General features: G+C 38.2%; 1 protein-coding gene across 1 annotated transcript in view; it reads right to left on the reverse strand.

Annotated features, from left to right (window-relative positions):
* Positions 1-21,176, reverse strand: part of DLGAP2 (DLG associated protein 2) — a 478,161-nt gene that overhangs the window by 241,050 nt on the left and 215,935 nt on the right. The window contains exon 3 of the mRNA XM_049818620.1: positions 7,263-7,295. Coding sequence (XP_049674577.1) covers positions 7,263-7,295 — 33 coding nt within the window. The remainder of the gene's footprint in view (positions 1-7,262; positions 7,296-21,176) is intronic.

The following is a 21,176-nucleotide window of genomic DNA, read 5'->3' on the forward strand; positions in this document are numbered from 1 at the left end:
GTAACTGCTAAAAATTTTGCACAAGCTCATTTCTTCTCAAAGACAAAATTATATTGGCATCTTAGCTTGAAAATGTAAATCAACAGTAAAAAACAATCTTAATCTTCTGACACTTGGATTTCTTGTGAGATAATATATAAATGTCAGAAGATTCCCAATCTTCTGACACTTGGAGTCATGCAGTATCTATGCATTGGCTGTTTGAACTATTAAGTGTTTAACTTAACAAAAGAACAAGCTTAGGAAAAAAACCCCACAATGTTCACTTTGAGATACATTAAGAAATAGGTCCCCTCTAAATTATCCTTTTACATGGAACATGTATCTCGCCAATTAACAGAAAGTCACTGTTCTAAGGTTGCCATCACAAGCTTGAACCCAGCGAGTCTAACAACCGCCAATCACTTCTTGTGCCAGTTACTTGCAAAAAATAATGGGCTAACTTAATTCAAACTGCAAGGTGCATACTACAGGCCAAAAGAGATCTGAGATGCTGAGGAAGAATCTGACTACCTGGACAAATTCTTAAGAAAAACTGTTGAAGGAAAGTGCATACAGGAGAAAAGTAGCGAAAGTAGAGAAAGCGTGTGGCAGACTTTGCCAGTACAAGTAAATTCTGTGATCTTAGGAGAGGTCTGCAAAAACATTTTTTTTTGGTCTACAGTACTAGGTGTGAGAAGATGGTTACTTGGGAGCAAAAAATATTTCTCCTGCTCTTCGAACTTTCTTTCACCCAGGACTTCATCATTCTTTCCAAGCATACAAAAGATCATTAAATAATCCCTAACGTCATTTTGTTCGCCCTCTAAACTGGGACAATCTGTAAGACCCTGATTCTGGTTTCCACTGACCGCAAGGGATAAAAATATGGAGAATATCATAATCTCTTTGCACTGATACCACTGGGTTTTCATACATTTTATACACTGTGTGCAAGACATGCAGCACAGTATTGGCCTGGTTCTGTGGTTTATGCAAAGACAGTCTCATTAGTGGTGGACCTGGTAGTGTTAGTTTAATGGTTGGACTCAATGACCTTAAGAGTCTTTTCCAACCCAAATGATTCTATGATTCTATGTCAGAGCAGGACATTTCTGTATGCCATCTTCCTGAGTGCCCTTGTATTCTTTTGTTGGAAACCTCCACACAAGTTGAGATAACCACAGTAAGTTCTAATGCACCCCAACATGTATTTTTTGGATCTACAGTTGCCCCCTGCATGAATATACCTAAAAAGATCCAGTTACCTAGATGAGATAGCAAAGGGGCTATATGTCCTGTTGATTCTTTGGAGGTTGACTCTTAGAAACTCATAAGGCCTTCACAAAAGGAATATGAGGATTTCCACAAGGCCAAAGGTTTGCCCAGTAGGGTATTTAGTTTCTGACTACAGTAACTAAAAAGTTAATAAAAAACAAAGATGAAGAAGTTATAATAACCTATCCCTAAGGTATGTATTTTCTTTATGTATTAAAAGACATGGTTTTTTGTTTGTATAAGAATATATGTTGATAACAACTGGACTTCCCTCTATCCCAAATTTGTCCCAACATTCCTACTGTTCACTGAAATATGCAGTGCTAATTGAATTTGAGTTCAATCTCAGAAGTCACATTGTGGCAGAAAGTTCCACAACTGTATTTGCTTTTCTCAGTTATACTTGTTGTACTTTTGGGTGTTTACTTGGTCTTGATATAGTATGAAACTGGAATGCATGGTTTCCATGATCCCATGGAAAATGGGATGCATCATTTACTACAGTATTAGGAAAGTGCAGTAGATTTTTTTTTTTTTTTTTTGATTGGTACTTTCTGTAAATGACATGGAGCAAACCATCTCAATATTCATTCATGTGGGATAGCTCCTTATGTATCTTGGTAAGTTTACTATATATCTCTAGATTCCTAAACTCTTTGTTATATTCCCTTTTGGTGGTAAGCAAAGATTCAACTCAGTATTTCAGGCTAAAGTAGTTCTAGTATGCACAAGTAGTGTTTTAATGTACCGCATTGTACTCTCCAACTCATTCCTTACAAATATTCATATTTTGCTTGGGTTTTTTAACCATCATCCTAGCTAGAGTTATTCACTGAACTGTTCATAATAAAACTTGAGTCTGCTTTCTATGATGTTCAAGTTAATATAGGTCCCAGCAAAGTAGAGAAGTATTGTTACTCATAGCCTTTGTGTATATCAGTATCTTTTACAATGCATGGCGAGCCAGACTTGATTAATAAATGCTGTGGTATTGAAAGGACATTTGCCACATAATACCTCTGGTAGAATGAGATACGAATACTACAGTCTGTATGTAGACTGCAAGATCAAGAGGTACCACATAACAGAGGTGAACAATAGGTAGGACAGCCTACCACCTACTCCACAGTCTTTGCATAATTGCTCAGCGACTTCTACCACTCTCATAATGCCTCAGGAGCTTCTACACATAGAAGCTTATTTTCATCATGGAATACTTCCAAATAAATTGGAAATTGCTATCAGCATCACAGTAACAGGACAGAATGCTTAACACCTACAGCAAAGTTAACCTGGGTTTTCTCTCCCATCGATATCCAAACAAAATTCTACGCATAGCCACTGTTTATCTCAAACTGATGGGAACCCAACAAGCCCTTAAGACCATCAACAGAGGGTCAGATCAAAGGCCAGTGTTCCCAGTGTTCTGTCCCCCATAACCACCACTAGCAGAACGTATAATGATGCTTTCCCTGGATCCAGTAATCTATAGCTTCTAGCAGCTAAAGGACTACCTGAAGTTGTATCTTTATCATTATTTTCTTCTGTTAAAACAGGCGATAGACTGAGAAGTTGGACAGAGCCAGATCTTGTATTAATTATTCTCAAACTTAACTGGAAACATCCCCATTCAGCGGTATTCCTTTTTAACACCACATTTTCCAGATCATGTGTTCAGATAAAGCTTGTGCTGTCAAACAATGCGTAGAGGTGTCTATTTTCACAAAAGCTGAAAAGTACTGGTACTGTACAGGACTGGCCATTTATCTTTAACAAGGAAAGAAACAGAATAATCATAAAATACAGAGGCAAAAGCCATGAACAGAAACAGTAAATCACTACTGGAGTTGTGAAGGATATTAAAAAAGCCTGGAAGAAAAGCTTCCTTTTGCATAGAATTTGAGAAGACAGAGTGGTCTACTGAAATCTTAGCTGCCACCAAACTTACTGGTTTGCTGCTTTGATAAAATAGAAAATTATATGTGTTAATATAAGCCTTTCAAAAACTTCTGTGAATAAATACCAGGAGTTAGAAAGAACAGAAACATCTGCCTAAGGATTAACAGTGATAACTGTTCCTTAAACTTCTCATGACTACATCAGTCTTTCTAACAGAGTATGTTGCCTGTCACAAAAACTGAGATAGACACACGTCTGTAACATGCCCTCCTCACTTAAAATCTGAGGAGGAAAAAAAAAAAAAAAAGAAAAACAACCCAACAGTGTTTACCATGACAACATAATCTGTCAGCTGCAGTTCACTTCTGCAAAGGCGACTGCTGTCATCGGTCTGAAAACATGTCATTGCTGCTCTTGCATTTCCAGAAGATGGGGCAGCTCAAAGTAGCTACGCTAATGGGATTTATTAGACCACTAGATCTGCCTTCTGCAACTTTAGTTTCCTCCCAGTATAAAATAGGTCTCCTAGTCTTCAAACATCTCACACTGACAGGAATGGTAGCTGATGTGCTTGTCAATAACACAGTGCAAACCCATGATTTTTGAAACAGAATTCATAAGCCTTTGCAGCTTATACAAAAGACTGATTCTCAAACAGTATTGTCCAACTTGTTCTCTTTAGATGGGCTGCAAAGGAGGACACATGACACACATTTATCCACGGATCCACAAATTCCACAGGCGAAACACTGAAATGTGAAACCTGATAATTTATATCTCCCTCCCATAACTGATACTTTTTCACTCTATAAAACATGCACCCACATAGTCCCACACCTATGCAACAACATGTATGCAGATAAATCCACTTGCTTCCTGAAGTGCAGCACTAACTGGTAAAAACTTTGCAAAGTGGCCCCAGTGAAGAGCTCTGTTTTACACAGTCATTTCCTATTACACTTAGATATACTGGTAATCCAGGGCCAAACTGCTAGTTTTGAAAGGGAAGCGGTGGTTAAAGAAAGGATGAACCATCACAAGAACAGTGAGGACTGCAGTTGACCAATTTGACAATCAGAATTTCTGGCTTGCAATACTGTCCTGGTTTCGGCTGTGATAGAGTTCATTTTCTTTCTAGTAGCTGGTATAGTGTTACGTTTTGGCTTCAGTATGAGAAGAATGTTGATAACACACTGATGTTTTCAGTTGTTGCTAAATAGTGTTTATATGAAGTCAAGGGTTTTTCAGCTTCTCATGCCCAGCCAGCGAGAAGGCTGGAGGGGCACAAGGAGTTGGGAAGGGACACAGCCAGGGCAGCTGACCCAAACTGGCCAACGGGGTATTCCATACCATGGGACGTCATGCCCAGTATATAAACTGGGGGGAGTTGGCCTGGGGGGGGATCGCTGCTCAGGAACTAACTGGGCATCAGTCGGCGAGTGGTGAGCAATTGCATGGTGCATCACTTGTTTTGTATATTCCAATCCTTTTATTATTATTGTCATTTTATTATTGTTGTTATTATCATTATTAGTTTCTTCCCTTCTGTTCTATTAAACTGTTCTTATCTCAACCCATGAGTTTCATTTGTTTTTCCTTCTAATTCTCTCCCCCATCCCACTGGGTGGAAGGGAGTGAGTGAGCGGCTGCATGGTGCTTAGCTGCTGGTTGGGGTTAACCGACAACAAATATGCTTCCATTCTGCCACCTTTCTTATAGAAGGTAGATGTTGTTGTTCAGAAACTCACCACTAGCTGTCTATATGTTTTTCAATAAAAGGCAAAAATAGCTTCAGAGGAACTCAGAAGTGGTAAGACATGAAGCCTCGTCTTCCTCTCTCCCAAGTCAGGGAGATTTCTCCACATCTACTATTTAATGAATGAGTATCTGCTTATCACTTTGGAAATTGATATAGGAGGTCTACATGATGGCATATCTGTCCTACAGATTTGCAAATTCATCTTAATATACTAAAGTACATTAATGTGCTTAGCAAACTTTGTTTTTGGGTTTTTTTCTGAAAAGGAGGAAAAAAGGAACCTGGAGGAAAATGGTATCTACCATTAACTGATATTCTCTGAATTTGCCTGAGATATCAAAAATGCAGACTACAAGCCACAGTGTATCTTAAATTTCTGAAGAAGGCTACAGAGGAAAGTCAGAAATTCCAATTAACACATTGTAAAAAGCTGATTTTTTAGTTCTTCCCTAGTTTTCTATGTAATTCAATTAGTTTACTATGAAACCATAGCAAAATGTATAGAATGTTCCAAAGGAAAATGATATATTTTTTTTTGAGGTTTAAGTTGTTGGGTTTTTGGGTTTGATTTACATGACAAAAGATGTGAAGTTTCTTTAGAATGGTCTTCTAAAAGCTTAAGTCATATCTATTGAGAAACTATGTCTTCATCACAAAATCACATATAAAACTTCTGTAAATGTTCAGTGTTAGATCAGAAATTGTGCCAATTTGGCAAGGAAAAATCTTAAGACTCTAAAACTTGTCACTAATATAAGCTGACATTAATGACAATATTTTTAAAATTGAGCAGAGAATTAATAATTAGCATTCCAGTAATAGTGTGTTTGAGGGGAGAGTATGGTGATCCAGGAGACATTCACTCCCGGGAAAGTTCATTTCTACTCAGCTAAAAACTGAACATTATGTTCTTGAGGACTGTTCCTACAGCAATACATATAATTATCTTTTGATTGCGGGTTTTTAGTCATAGAAATGTCAAACATTTTTATTACTGAACTTTTTTGGAATTCCCTTTTTACAAAGTCCACATACATTTATTAAAATTTGCAGAGCTGAACAGGTATCAAAGAGCAGTAATGAAAAGAAAGGAGAATTATTGTTATAAAGCAGGCATAACATGCAATAAAACAGAACTAATCCAATGCATAACTTTAACGTTGGACAACCTTATCATAAAAGCAAACAAACACTTGTCTTATTTTTCCTTTTCATACGTGTATCTATGCTATTATAAATTTATCAAACAAAGGACAAAGAAAATGAACAAATCAAGAATTAACTGTTTATTAAAGGATTGCAAAGTCAAAACAAATCTCTAAAACAATTATGTCAGTAGATAACAAAGGAGAAGCAGATAATTAATGTTCAATTTACTGAGTTATTTCATTAGTTGCAAGGTCTCAAAGCCTTTCACTTCCAGGCTTCATCTCTTAGTAACTTTTCCCTCCTAAATGTATCAAATAATAGAAGTTTAAATTGTTTTTCAGAAACTATTCAAGATATAAAGCTGAATGTCTTTGGGAACAGCCTAGAACCTATAATTTTATTTTTTTTATTAACGTACTTTGCTCCAGCATTTACATTTGCTATTTCAAACTATGTTTCTTAGAAAGACTCCAGATGGTTGATTTGAAACTAAGGTCAGCTTTTTGACATTTTCTTTATAACAGCATCAATATTAATAAATAAATATATTAGAGAGATTTTCCTCAATAATGGCCTACTTTAAAAGTCATAATCTCATTGCTTCAGTGTTCACTTAGGTAAATTATGGGTCTCACCTTGGCATTTAATTAGTCACTTGGAAAAAACCCAAACTAAACAAACCACAGACACTTTCATGTGGGCATGTATTTGCACTCCATAGCAGTTATCGCTTAATTATCCTTATTTCAGAAGCAATATTTATTCACTTCACCTGCTAAAATGTGTTAGCCTCTCACAGTTCTCTGTAAATGTAATATCAAATATAAAAACATTTTCTGATTTCCCTTTTAGGTCCAATCTCTTTGTTTCCCATCCTCAAAGTGATGTCCTTAAATGTCTCTTCACACTCTTTCTTACCCCAAATGAGCTTGACAAACACACAAAAGAATAAGAAGTAAATATTTCAATTTTTGCTCTAATGGAAAATTTGTCCTTTAAGATATTTCCTGCCTGGAGCATGTACTGTGCTTTACTCAGCTTAATTCAATTCATTTTTGGTATCTAACATAGGGAAGAATGTCTTTCATTGGTTCTCATCATTTGAATACCATTTCTGATCTATTGCATATGTGTATAATTTGAGTCAAATGTTCATCTCTAGCTGCTTTGAAAAATATTAGTAGGAAAACATGCTCACCTTCAGGCTCCCCACAGAGTGTACACTGTGACTCTGCAAAGAAAAAGAGATAAATTACAATTTCTTGATTTTAAGATCTGTCATAATTACATCCAAATATAACCAAACTTATAGAACACAAGGTTAGCATGAAAAATGCAACTCTATTTCCAGGACCCATTTTTTAACAGCTGCAAAAAAAGTTTCAAAAAAAGAGTTTTTGCAGGAAGAATTTTGAAATAGAACTATATAAATGTCTAGTTACATTTATATAACTATCACCTTCATAGACTCCAGCTGAATGCATTCATGTAGCAGGACTTTTTGCTTCCATCTGACATTTTTGTATTTGTAGATGTACAATACTGCAGTGACAACAGTCACTCAAATAAAAAGTTTAAGCCTCCTAATATTTTATTTTTGGAGGTAGCAAACAGTAATAGTGACAGAATTATTATATTCGTTTCTCATAAAGACTTCCAAGTCCTCCCAAGTAAGAGGACTAAGTCAAACAGTCAGTGTAAATGTGCAGTTATACTCTGCAACATATTCAAGTATAGAAATGAAGGAAATAAAACTCCACCATAAGAGATGGTCTCTAAATGTACAATTACCATTTTATTCACACACCACTATTTGGAAGTTGGCTGTCTTAAAAAATATTTTGCATAATGTACAAATATATACACACATGGAGGAAGTATTTTAAAGTATCCCTTGAGATTGAGCTGCTTCAGGTGTTAGTATCAAGCTGTAGAACAAAGCTATTGTTTACAATGCAAATACCAGAATCAATTGAAATCACAGGGAATGTAATCAAGTTGGCAGATAATTCTGATATACTGAAAAAAGTCTTCCTAGAACAAGACAGTACAGTATATTTTAAATCACAAACCCCTGAAATCTCCATTTTAACACTTAGCTGAAAAAATTACATGTCCTGGTTTCGGCTGTGATAGAGTTCATTTTCTTTCTAGTAGCTGGTATAGTGTTACGTTTTGGCTTCAGTATGAGAAGAATGTTGATAACACACTGATGTTTTCAGCTGTTGCTAAGTAGTGTTTAGTCTAAAGTCAAGGGTTTTTCAGCTTCTCATGCCCAGCCAGCGAGAAGGCTGGAGGGGCACAAGGAGTTGGGAAGGGACACAGCCAGGGCAGCTGACCCAAACTGGCCAACGGGGTATTCCATACCATGGGACGTCATGCCCAGTATATAAACTGGGGGGAGTTGGCCTGGGGGGAGATTGCTGCTCAGGAACTAACTGGGCATCAGTCGGCGAGTGGTGAGCAATTGCATGGTGCATCACTTGTTTTGTATATTCCAATCCTTTTATTATTATTGTCATTTTATTATTGTTGTTATTATCATTATTAGTTTCTTCCCTTCTGTTCTATTAAACTGTTCTTATCTCAACCCATGAGTTTCATTTGTTTTTCCTTCTAATTCTCTCCCCCATCCCACTGGGTGGAAGGGAGTGAGTGAGCGGCTGCATGGTGCTTAGCTGCTGGTTGGGGTTAAATGGTGACTTTACATCCCTCACAGCAACAAGTATGCTGAAGCAAATACATGTATATGCAGGTGCACACACACCCATATACATTTTTATAAAATTCAGTACAAAAAGCAGTTTAACATGCCTGGTATATACAAATCCAATTCAAAAGCTTGCTGAAATTATCTCCGGCCTTGAATGACAAATAGGAGATTGGACCTTAGCTGTGATCTTGACTCCAAGGCAAAAAAAAGCCAGAAATATAGAATATGAAACACATACACTGAGTAGATTGACCTTTATAGCACCATTGTGACATTGCCAGTTATTTAGAAGTACTTTCTCCATACAGATAAGAGGCTGTCTCACAGTAACCCACTGCTGCAACAGTACTTGAACCTACATCTTTCATATATTTAAAAAATGTTAATAATTGGGTTTTGACTACTGCCAGAGGCTGTAGCGTTCATGGGGGAAAGGAACGAGAAAAATCATCTTTGTCTAGGCAACTCTGCTGTTGATAGGTGGATCACAACTTTTAAAACAGCATAAAGTTGCATGATAGAGAGTAATTAATTTTCAGGTAGTTCAGCACCATGAAACATGTAGTTGAACCATCCATTGATGGACTCACTAGCGTCCCCAGCAGATCGGACAAACTGAGAACAACACCCCAATGGCAAGCTTGAGAAACGCCCCAGTGAAAAGCATGAAAAGCCTAGTCTTGGATAACACAGGCCTGTTTCTATCACCACTGGATGAAAAACACACCACAATCTGAATGATGCAGAGGAAGCAGCTCAGATCTTTTTGAGGTTTTACTGAGAGGGGCTGCCTGTCTGTGTGCAGTTTATTATTGTGATTGATAAGAAAGAACAAGCCAAGACTTGGTTTCTGAACTTCTGACTTTTTGCTGATCCTCTACGTCCTGCTAACAACTGCTTCCCTGTTTTTTTACAAATCCAAAGAGTCTGCCTGACATTTTTTGCAGCTCTAAACACCATCTTCCAAAGGTCCCCACTCAACAGTACAAATTATTAGCTTCCCTCTTTTCCTCACTAACATAAATTAGTGCCAATATTGCAAATCCGCAGCAGGGTAGATAGTCTAACCGCAAAATAAGGCTTGTGGCTATGACCGGTGCTAGAAAGTTGTCCAAAAGCTAGCTAGGTGTCAGCACTATCCCTGCCAGACCACTGCTTTTTCGGACTTCCGTCTGACGTTTGTTTAAGGTCCCATGTTTATGGGCAAGCCAGGTGTTTCTTCCCCTACCTCAGCATGCCTGGGGAGAGTTCATGGCGGGATTTTGTTTTAATTCATCAGTGTATGCCTTCTAGAGGCTGGGAATCATTTCAAACTTACAGCTGCACCTCTCTTTCTACACTGGTAAGAAGCAGGCTTTGTGGATGTGAATGATTCACCAGCAAGGCTCTGTTTACGAATTTCCCTGCTGTAGTTTGCTACTGTGGGGGAGGACTAGATACCCTTTTAGTTGTGCTTGACACATACAGATCAAGTGACAAATAAAACCACAGCCACTTCTACCAGGCACGTGAACAACATGACAGAGAGGTTGTACGGAGCACTGTTTTCCACAGAGCCTCTATGTGTGTGAGAGAGAGAAAGAGAGAGGAATAATTAAGTCTATTTAGATCCCTACATTCTATGGTTATTGTTGAGAGATTGCATGTCCTAAGTTTCTAAGACTAAAAATCATATAAAACATACACATTGCACTGAAATGTTTGTAGGTTTACATTATACAGAAATACAGAAATCTTAAAATCCTGTAAAGAAACTATGTCTTGAAACTTATTTTAACTTCTTTTTTCTGTGAGGAAGTTGCTGTCTCTTGATAGAAAAGATCATTCTGGAAGATAGCTCAATACTAAACACCTCTACTAATTTGGAAATTTTCTAATTTAAATTTCAGTTCTGGGGTCAGATGAGAGCAAGAAAGGACATGACAACAGTGTAAAAAGTTACCAATCCATTAGGTGAAATGACATTGTTTATGCTGAGATGCACCCCACCTAAGGTTGGATGTCTCAGCAATAATGTTCCAAATCTAAACTAGTCTTAAAAGACTTACCAATTAGTGGAAAGAAACAGCCAGCCAACGTGCCTTAGAAACCTATGTTAGCATGAGATAAATCAATACATCGCTTTTTGTAAGTACCCATTCCTTGTTTTGTGTTGTAAGAGGTCTTAGGGTACATCTTCACAATAACATTCACAGCAAAGAGAAATGTTCATCATAAGCCACCTCTGGAGGACACCTAGTTCAGCCTCCCACTGAGAGCAGGGCTGTCGCCAAAACAAGTTCAACTCAGCTGGAGCTTTGATAGTCAAGTCCTGAAAGCCACCAAGGATGGAGATTCCACAACCTCAGTGGGCAGCCTGCTCCAGTGCTACATTACCCTCGTAGGGTCCTATTTGAATCTCTCAGTCTGCAGTTTGTGGCCATTCTTCATTGTTATAGCAGTCAGCATTGCCAAAAAGACTTTGGTTCCATCCTGTCTGTAACTCTCCCTCAAATAGCTGTAGTCTGCTATGGATCTCCACCTTAACAGGCTAAATAAGCCCAGCTCCTTCAGCTACTGTGACCAGAGGGCCCTCTGCTAGACTCCCTCCAATTTCTCCCTATGCTTCTGGAAGCAGGGACCCCCAGCCACTGAACACAGTATTCCAGGTGTAGCATCACCAGCACCAGAGGGAAATAATAACCTCCCCAATTTGCTGATCATACTCATCCTGGCATAGCCCAGTACGCAGTTTGCCTATTTCCAATGAGAACACTGTCTGTCGACCCATATGCAACTTGGTATTCACGTTCCTTCAGAAAAAAATAAATTCATAAAATCAAGTCTTGGTAAGATCAGTCCCCTGATCCAAGTCTCCTGACTATTATAACAGTGCTAATGCATGGCACAAGGCAAGAGGGAATGCGTGGCCAAACACAGGTAGACCAAGACTGCTCTTTTCAGGACTGGCCAGCCCATCGATCGGCTTAAGGGAATCGTGAAATCTCAGCCTCAGACAAATAACTTTTGTATGCCCACGCTGGATGAAATGACGTCTAAAGTGAAAGTGCTTAAGCTACTGTGCGTTGTGATGGAATAAGAGCAGAGACGTTACACATTTCAGACAAAATATTTCTTAAGCCTGTCCTTCTCACAATTCCTAGTAATGGATTATGCCTCTACATATCTGATTCATCTAAAGTATTATAATGCTACTTTCACAGGAGATATTCTTTCTTTTTAATATGTTGCTAATCAGCTGCACTTAACATAGAAGCTCGTTCTTGCAAACACTCATACATGTGAGTAACTAACTTCTTTGTCATTGCTCTCAAAAGTAAAATGACTAAGATGTGCGAGTGTTCAGAGATTTGGGACCCAATAAATCAATAGAACAAGGAAAAACTGTATTTATATTATTAATCTCACTCTATCATTTTGAAATTGTCTAGCCAACAGAAATAATCTTCCCAGATACAAGAACTTGCTGACAGAACAGGTCATAAGAAAGATCTTTTGAAGAATGAAATTTATCATGAAGACACAAGCTCTTTTCTCCCCCCAAATAATAAGAAATTTATTTTATTTTGATAGTTTTTCTTGTCTGACCTAAATGATAAGTAAAACTAAAAATAATAAACCCAGACATGTAAATGCCAACATTCTTTCTCCAAAAAGCTGAGTTCAACTTTCATTTTTAAATTAAAGTGAAGATAAATTATTCTCCTAAACATGTTCACCTTTCCTTGCTTTGTATATACTTTTCTTGTATAGCTGGTGCAAGTACAATAAAATCTACTATAAAGAGCTACAATAAAGAAAACAATGTATGGGCTGGATGAAAGATACAGAATAGGTGTTATGAAGAAATTACAATTCAAAATACCCATGCAAGCTATACAATGTAATAAGACTAAGTCAACATGTAGTATTTTAAATCAGTTTAAAGAAAATACTGGATGGTATTTAATAATTAATTATACGTTAAGGTACACTATGCTCTCAGCAAGGGGTTATCCAGATTATGGAGTCCAACCTGGATGAGTTTGACTCAGATACATGGAAGTGACAGTATGACAAGAAATAATATGCAAAAGTTGAGAAGCAGTGCTGGGGATAATTTGTCAGCTCAGCACTGCATTCAGAAAATGGATGTGGTCAGCCCTTCTGACTACCCCTTGAATAATACCACACATCCAGTTTTGTATCCCCACTTCATTTGTGTAACAGACCTTTCCGTCTCTCTTTTCATCTGATACTACCAGAGACCCTTTGCAGCTCCTCCCTGCTGCCACCCTTCTCTATATTATTTTAAATTTTAATTATAAACATATATGTTCTCTATTGCTTATATTTATCTTTTTTTTTTCACACTATTGTCTAAATCAACTTACCCCTGTTACATAATTACTGAATATCACTGCCTATTTGAATCCCGAATTGAATGCATCAGAGGAAAACTGGAAATTATTTTTGTTTCACAGAGAAATATGGATGGCCTTACAAAAAACAATTCTCAGTTGCTTTTTTTTCCTCCCCTTTCATTTGTGTGAAATAATAATAATAATTTTAAAAGCAATGAAAAAATAGATCAAGTTCCAGTGAGGAAATTTAGCAGACAGTGCTTTAGATTTTCGTTCTAATGGCAAGAAATGCAACTGTTTCTGATACTATTTCATCAATGTCTCTTTACATCATTTTACTGATGTCAGTGAAATGGAACTCTGCGACACTTAGACAGACATAGAGTAGCCATGCATTTTATTGAGATGTAGTGCAGCTGAAAAGCAAGGTATAATTTAAGGCTAAACTGTGAGACTTCCAACCATTCTCAGGATTTTAATCGAACATTTCTATCTAAACACGGCTATAATAGTGGCAATAAAAGCTGACTCTATAATGAACTACATTTTCCAGTCTCTCTATTCATGTCTAGTTTTAATCCTACACTTTTTGTCTTTATCTGTAGCTTTTTCCTCCTGTTGATATCTCACCGCTGCACAATACCATCAGCTGAAATAGCAATATGACAGACCTATAGGATAAACTGCAAGATTTTATTATGTCCACCAAGATTCTCCCATTCACAGTCATCCTCTTTGTTCCACACCAATGTTAGAGCAAATCCTGTGGAGATCTCCTGCTCAGTGTTCAGTCACCCATGTAGGTAAGGCATTGAGAGACACCTACAAAATCTGACTAGCCTTTTCTTCTGCAAAGCACTTTTGAGCTTTACCTACAGAAATTTTTCTAAAGTGTTCTCTGAAACCTCCAATGACAGGGAACACAACCCTCTTTAGGTAAATTATCTCTGTTGCTAAACTTGGAGAGATTTTTCCTATATAGCCCAAAAAAGGCATTGCTTTCAGCTATGCAGATGGAGAATAAAATTTTTAATGCACTTAGGAAAAAATAATAGTATCCAGTTCAGATACTCATTGTTTCCTTCAGCTCCTGTTTTTTTCTATTCTAAGCCTTCAGTTTTTCCTCACAGATGTGGTTGCTAATACTCATCTTTGCTGTTCTCCCCTGGAGTCTTTCCAACTTAGCCATATCTTAAAGTTACAAGTGCCCCACCCTGAATACAGTACACAACCTGAACTCCCTGACTACCAGGTAGAGCAGAATATTTACACTCTTACATCCTTTTCATATTTCTCAGAATGCCATTGGCCTAATTTTGGGCAACACTATTTTCTTGACTCAAATGAGGTCTCACCTCATCCTTATAGAGAGGAATTTGACTAGAGGTAACTCGAGCAGTCACCATCATAAGAATGAAACAAGTCAAGGACACTTTGTTGGTCTGCCTTTGCAGTAAGAGCCCTATTCATGTAATCCATGTAAACCAAGTGAAATCCACAAAGCACTCCAGGTGCTTCTTACAACTTTTTGTTTGAAATTATGAAGTGGCAAAAAAAATCAAAATGACCCTCCACCAAAACACTGTATTTCTTACAGTACTTTGAGTGCTGACAAATAGTACAAGAAGAGAAAGCAACTCTATCTGGACTCAGATATTGTTTGGGCCCATTTCCATGAACAGTCATAAAAGAAATAAACAAAAATAATTTCAAGTTATGCAATCAAAAGAATAGCATGCAATTATACATGTATACGTACACACACATTTATGTGTTGTGAGACTGGACGGAGTTAATTCCTCAAACCCCCGTCATGACGACGGACAGAGACCGGGGCCTGGCTTTTGTGGTTGTGGAGGAACAGAACTTGCTTGCACGGCTTCTTAGCAACACCACATGGGAGGGACTGAAAGACTTAATGTCTCAAACATTGTGGCAGGGCAAATTCTGCATAACACAAACCTGCGTAACTACAAACCGCAGGCAAGGAGCCGCTCAGCCACAGGGCGCGGTGGCCGGGCCGGAGGACGCCCAGTTCCCGGTTCTGATGTGCTGAGCGGGGCAGCTCCCCAGGGATGGCCACAGATCAAACCAGGGTCATGCCTGCAGGGAGGGAGAAGTGACTCCCCAAACGACCCCCAAGCCCACCAACCCATTTCCCGAAGGGTCTGAAAGCACAAACCGTGTGCATGACATTTAATTAGCCTAATGAGTTCGAGTGCCTGCCTGAAGGAGAGGCAAGGATGACAAAAGGGCACAAACTGAAGCTCCACGTGTACGCGCCCACCAGAATGGGACCCCTGGGCTGACAGAACCCCTTGGCTGATGGGACCAATGCTGGGCCCGGGACCAATGCTGGGCCCAGGACCAGTGAAATCTTTCTCTTTTCTCTGTCTCTCTCTCTCTCTTTCCGTACTCCCCACACCTCATCCCTTTAGACATAAACCGCTGACCAAGTCTGGGACGAGGAGCGGATCCAGCTGCCCCTGGGCTCCTCTCGGAGAAGGAGCCTAGAAAGCAGGGGGGTCTGCTCGGAACCTCCTGACTCAATGGGAGGGCTCGCCTTATTGTCTTCCCTGGATTGATGTATATGTGGTTATGGGTTACTGAGGTAGTTTCATGCCAGTTCCTGTTGTGGGAGACCCCACCGCCTACTGTTACTGCCTCCCAAGTTCAGGCAGCTTCTGCCATAAATAAAATGTTTGATTGATCGTTTGGTGTTACTTCCTCTTAATTTAGCCTGATGGAATTCTGAACTCACCATGACCCCTCCCTGGTCTGTCCAGCATGGGTTGTGACACGTGTATATATATATATATATATATATATACACACACACACACACATACACACACACACATATCTATCTTGAAACCTTTTTTGTTCTTCTGAAGAACAGTATTTACACATAAAAATAACTACCAGCAGTCAGTTCACCATGCAGAACATACTGAAAAATGTAATAACAACAATTGTTTAGAACTGTTGTGGATATAGCCAATAAATGTATTTCATCCCTCTGACACTATTTCTACAAGCACTTCTCGCTGAGTATAAGAGCCTACTTTCCTGCCTGCCTGCCTCTCACTGCTGATCACTTACAGTATTGACCACTCTCAAGATGAGATTCCCTTGTGTTTGCAATTTCAGCTTTCTTGAATCTTTCTTTTTAACTGGGGTATTCATAACAAAGGGCCTTTTACTGCCCAGGATCAGGTCTTGTGGTCAGGAAAAACAAATATCTACTGGAGTTTTGGAGAACAGGAAAAATACAATAGAAAAAACAGCTGCCTGTGAGAGGCTAGCAGTTGGGCTATATTGGGAAAGACAGAGGAAGGGGAATGAGTAGCCCTGAGAAGGGCAGGTACTGAAAGAACTTTAAATAAAAATAGAATACAGAGGAGCCATTATTAAAATAGAATGACCCTAAAGCAGAAGAAAACCAACCAACCTGGCAGCAAACTTTGTATGTTTCTGAGCAAATGAACTGACATCCAACCAAATGCATAGAGCAACCACAAAGAGCCCATTATATTCCCCAGATAAAAATATAAGGTTTATGCTCAAAGCAATGCCAGAATCTATTCACAGTACTTGCACATCAGATCCTTCTCCATATGGAGTTTACACATTACACGTGCATTAACCAAGCCAAAAGATATTTCAGAAAAGAATTATGAGACCAGACAATCAAATATTTTCATAGGAAAACAAAAATAACTGAAGCAATAAAAAGCAAAATGTAAACCACTCAAGAAAGGGGAAAAAAAAAAAAAAGCTAATGTTTCTCTTGGTGATCTGAACACAAATACTTTCTTTCCAGAGGAGTGGTCATAAACACAGTAATAAAATGGATGTGCTTTAGCACACTTCTGATACACATTTGAAATGCACAGTATCAAAGTGGAGAGTCCAAATATCCTGCATGCATCCAAAAAAGACCAGAAGATGTGTTTATAAAGAGAAAATCTACATGTTTTGCTCTTCATTTTTACACTCATTTTCTAGTATTTGACTTTTGAAGGTTAAAGTGAGTCATATTCCTCACAGCCAAGGGAAAGAAACTCACCGCCCCCTAATCACATTGTTGCATCTTTATGAAAAACACCAAGGAGAGAAAGGATGGTGATAAAAAATTGTGAGAGTGGGGACCCATGAGAGTGCTGTGAAATACAAAACTGAAGACAGTCTGCACCAGAGGCTGGCTCCAAAAACCTTCTGAAGCCAATGTAAGTGTCATTGGAGCTCAGCAGACTCAGGGTCAAATCTCAACAGCATACTAATGCAAAACTAGCCAGGCTATCTATCACCATTCCTCTACTTTCTGTCTTTTTTCCCTCTCTCTTCTTTCACTTTGTTAATTTTAAGAGATTCCACCAATAATCTCAGAGCCTCATAAGAACAAGTAAAAATGGTACAAACCCAAGTTGAGCATGATATAATGAAAAACCAAATAGATAGACAGCAAAATATACAGAATGGGACAGCACAGTTACAGGGCAGATCACGTACTCTGGTACTCTGGTACTCTGAAAGTTAAATTGATTTTTTTCCCTCCTTTCTTCTTTTCTCTCAAATAGGAATCAGATTTCAAAAGCATTTAAATGGAGTGGGGACTTGACAAACAGATGTAAGGAGGTAATTTGAAATAAAAGGGTGTACAAAAAAATGATGTAACCATTGGAAGAGGTAAGAGATCAAGTTCAGGATGTATCCACATCTGCACAAGACTGTGGAATGATGTCCTTGAAGTAAAGTCAGTAATGTATATCAACTTAGAACAGTACAGGTTGGAAGAGACCTCTGGAAGTCATTAGAGTTTATACCTCAATTCAGAGCAGTGCCAACTTGGAAGTAACATTAGGTTTCTTGGGGCCTTGCCCACTCAAGTTTTGAAAATCCACCAGGAAGGAGAATCAACAGTTGCTCTGGGCAACTGTTCCAGTGTTTGACCGCCCTCACCACGAAGAGTTTTTTTCTTGTGTCTAATTGAAATTTCCCTTGCTGCAACATCTATCTATTCCCTCTCGTCCTTTCGCTGTGCATGTCCATTAAGAGTCTGGCTCCATCTGGCTGTAATGACCCATTAAGCAGCTGAGGACAGCAATTAGCTCTGTTCTCCTTTTAGCTTTCTCTTCTTCAGGCTGAACAAACCCAAGTCTCTTCAGTGTCTCCTTGTGCATCATATGCTCCAGTAGCCTACCCATCTTGGTGACCATCCTCTGGAAATGCTCCAATTTGTCTATGTCTTTCTTACACTGGGGTGGGGCAGGGGGTAGAACTGGGCACTACTCCAATTGCAGCATCTGTAAGTGCCAAAAAGAGGGGAATAATCACACCCTTTAACCTACTAGCTGCGCTGATACAGCCCAGTGTGCAGCCAGCCTTCATTGCTGTGGATACACTTCTGAGATCCTAATAAAAGGCCACTCAAACACAAAAGGACTGTGATACACAACTAAAGCTTTGAACTGGTCCACTCCTAAATATGTAGTGACCTCTCATGCTAAGTAACTACTCGAGGAGGTCACAGCAGCAAACTCTGGCTTGCCAGGCCATGTCTCCTAACAGCTAGAGGCCACAGCTCAAGGACTGATCGGTTGTATAAGCCTTTTCTACTGTTTTGAGAAGGAATCTGCTATGGATTCCTTCTTCAATACAGGCTGGGGGGGAGCAAGGCTTGTTTACAAGAGCACTGAGCTATCCTCTGTAAGGATTTCTGTCTTGACCAGTCTAACAACTTTTGAGATCTAATGACATTTCTAAATATATCTATATATCTCAGGAGAAGAGCTTCCATGTGGTTTCCGCTCTCCATCAGCAATGTTGTCTTCAGGTGGGAGCGAGCAAATACACAAGAAACGCAAATTTAGTGTGAAACTTTAAACTTGACTTAAAAAAATGAAACAAGTATCTGCTCTATAGCGTTTGCTGCCGAATGAGAAAGTGTTACTAAACTTAATCTGGAAAAATTTAAAAGTGAACTGGCAAAAAAATATGCTTCCCTTTCCATCTTGAACATTGCCAGGAAAAAAAAAATAAATCATCTGCTGTGTTGATGACTTCAAACACTTTGATCTCACTGTATATACAAATGTGACCTCTGTCATTACTATTACAAAGGCACAAAGAGCCCATTGCAAGACTCAGACCTAAACTTAAAATAACAAGAGTACTTAATTTTAGCTTTCACAATAGAAAATAAAGATTTATTGGGGGTAGTATAAACTTTCCAGTGAATTAAACAGAAAAAAAAAAAAAGTTTGCCATTTTCTGTAAACAACTATTAACTTCAACTCCAAGCTCCTAACTTGTTCTGGTGAAGCGAGCATCCACATCTGTACAAAGCCCCCATGCTGGAACAAGGTGCAAAATTGGGCACATCTGGAAACTTTTTATGCATGAAATTTTCCCATAGCAAACATTCCTTATCAACATTCATAAACAAAACCAATCCAAAATTCCAGTTGCACCTAAATGAACATTAATCAGAACTGTAGATACATCCTTTAACAAAAAGATGCAAAACTACAATTAAAAAGTTGAGTCTAGAAATTTCATGAAGCTAAAATTGAGATACAGAATTCAATGACTAAAAAATATTCTGATCCTTTTGCAGAAACACTCATAAATTCAACCCTAAATAGCCAAAAGCAAAGTTGAAACAGCTTTAAATTTACTATTTTCAACTGTACGAGTCCCTTTTCTTTCTTCAGTACATCACGTACACAGCAACGTGTACCTCTTTCAGCCAACCTCACCTTTTAGATTACTGCAGCAAGCTAGTATTCTCTGTTACTGATTTGACCTTCGCTTCCTTTATACTTTTGTAATGGTCTGGTGATTTCTTTAATAGTTAGCTGCAAGAAGTACAGATCTGCAGTATTAGGAGTCTATGTACAGAGCACAATCATTGAAAGGAGATCTAAGGTCAAAATAAAAATTGTTAACACACACTATGCCATAGTTCTAACTGCTAAGTATCACGGATCTATGTGTTGCTTAGAAACTTCAGGGAACCTGAAGTGCAAACACCCAAAACTCATATGGGATGATTTTGTCTGATTCTGTAAGAATCACTGAAATTAGAATCTCAGCACAAGCCTTGCAAGTATTTTAGACATTGTTATTAATGTATTAAAACCCTCATAAAAATCTCAAGATTAAATTAATGTATAATATACTCAGTTAATTAAGTACAAATCATTGGCATTATCATCATTGGAGCAAACTTTCATTGACCAGTCTAGCCTAAGGGCAGAATACTGTTAATAGCCCCATCTGAATGTTATTGCCTTTTGGAAATTAAATGTTTTGTTGTGTCAAACATAAGATGAAGCTGTATAATTACACATCACTTTCAAGACAGTAAAAAAGCAGGAGTCTAGAACAGACACTAGTCCGTATTAAGTGCCTGTAATTTCTCAGATTAGTCAATTGAGTTTAAAGAAAAATCAGTTTCTTTCTATTCTTCAGAACTACCTTTTTTTTTTCTTCCAAATCCATTAAATAAAATTTCTACTGTAACTGCCTCTTTCAATCTTAAAATAATAAGAACTTTTCTCTACTTCCGAACAAGATACTGGAAGCAAGTTTATGTACACACACACACACACAAAAAAAAAAAGAAAAATCACAGATTAATTGAGCAGTTTCTCTTTGTGATTCAGCACTTAAAGTCTATGCCAAGAAACTGCCACCCTCAGTTTGTTTTTCTGCCTGAATATTTAAATGGGAGAAAATTTGTTTCAATTACCAGAAGTCTGTTGTTAATGCAGCCTTTTCTTTTAGATAACCATACTAAAATCTGCTGACTGACCCCTAAACAGTCACTTAAGTGAGGTTATCTGAAGGACTGGGCATGAATTTAGAGATTATAAACATGCATACCATGTGATTTCCACAATTTTACTGGCCTTCATAAAATTATATACAAGATGTAACTAAGGCGTAAATTCCTGAAAATTGGAAACTAAGATCATTATTAACAAGGAGATAATATTGATAATATTGGAAGAGACAAGTAGTGAAAAAGTTATGATCCAGCTTTCAACAG

Source organism: Accipiter gentilis, chromosome 16 (genome assembly GCF_929443795.1).
Source record: "Accipiter gentilis chromosome 16, bAccGen1.1, whole genome shotgun sequence".
Classification (NCBI taxonomy): domain Eukaryota; kingdom Metazoa; phylum Chordata; class Aves; order Accipitriformes; family Accipitridae; genus Astur; species Astur gentilis.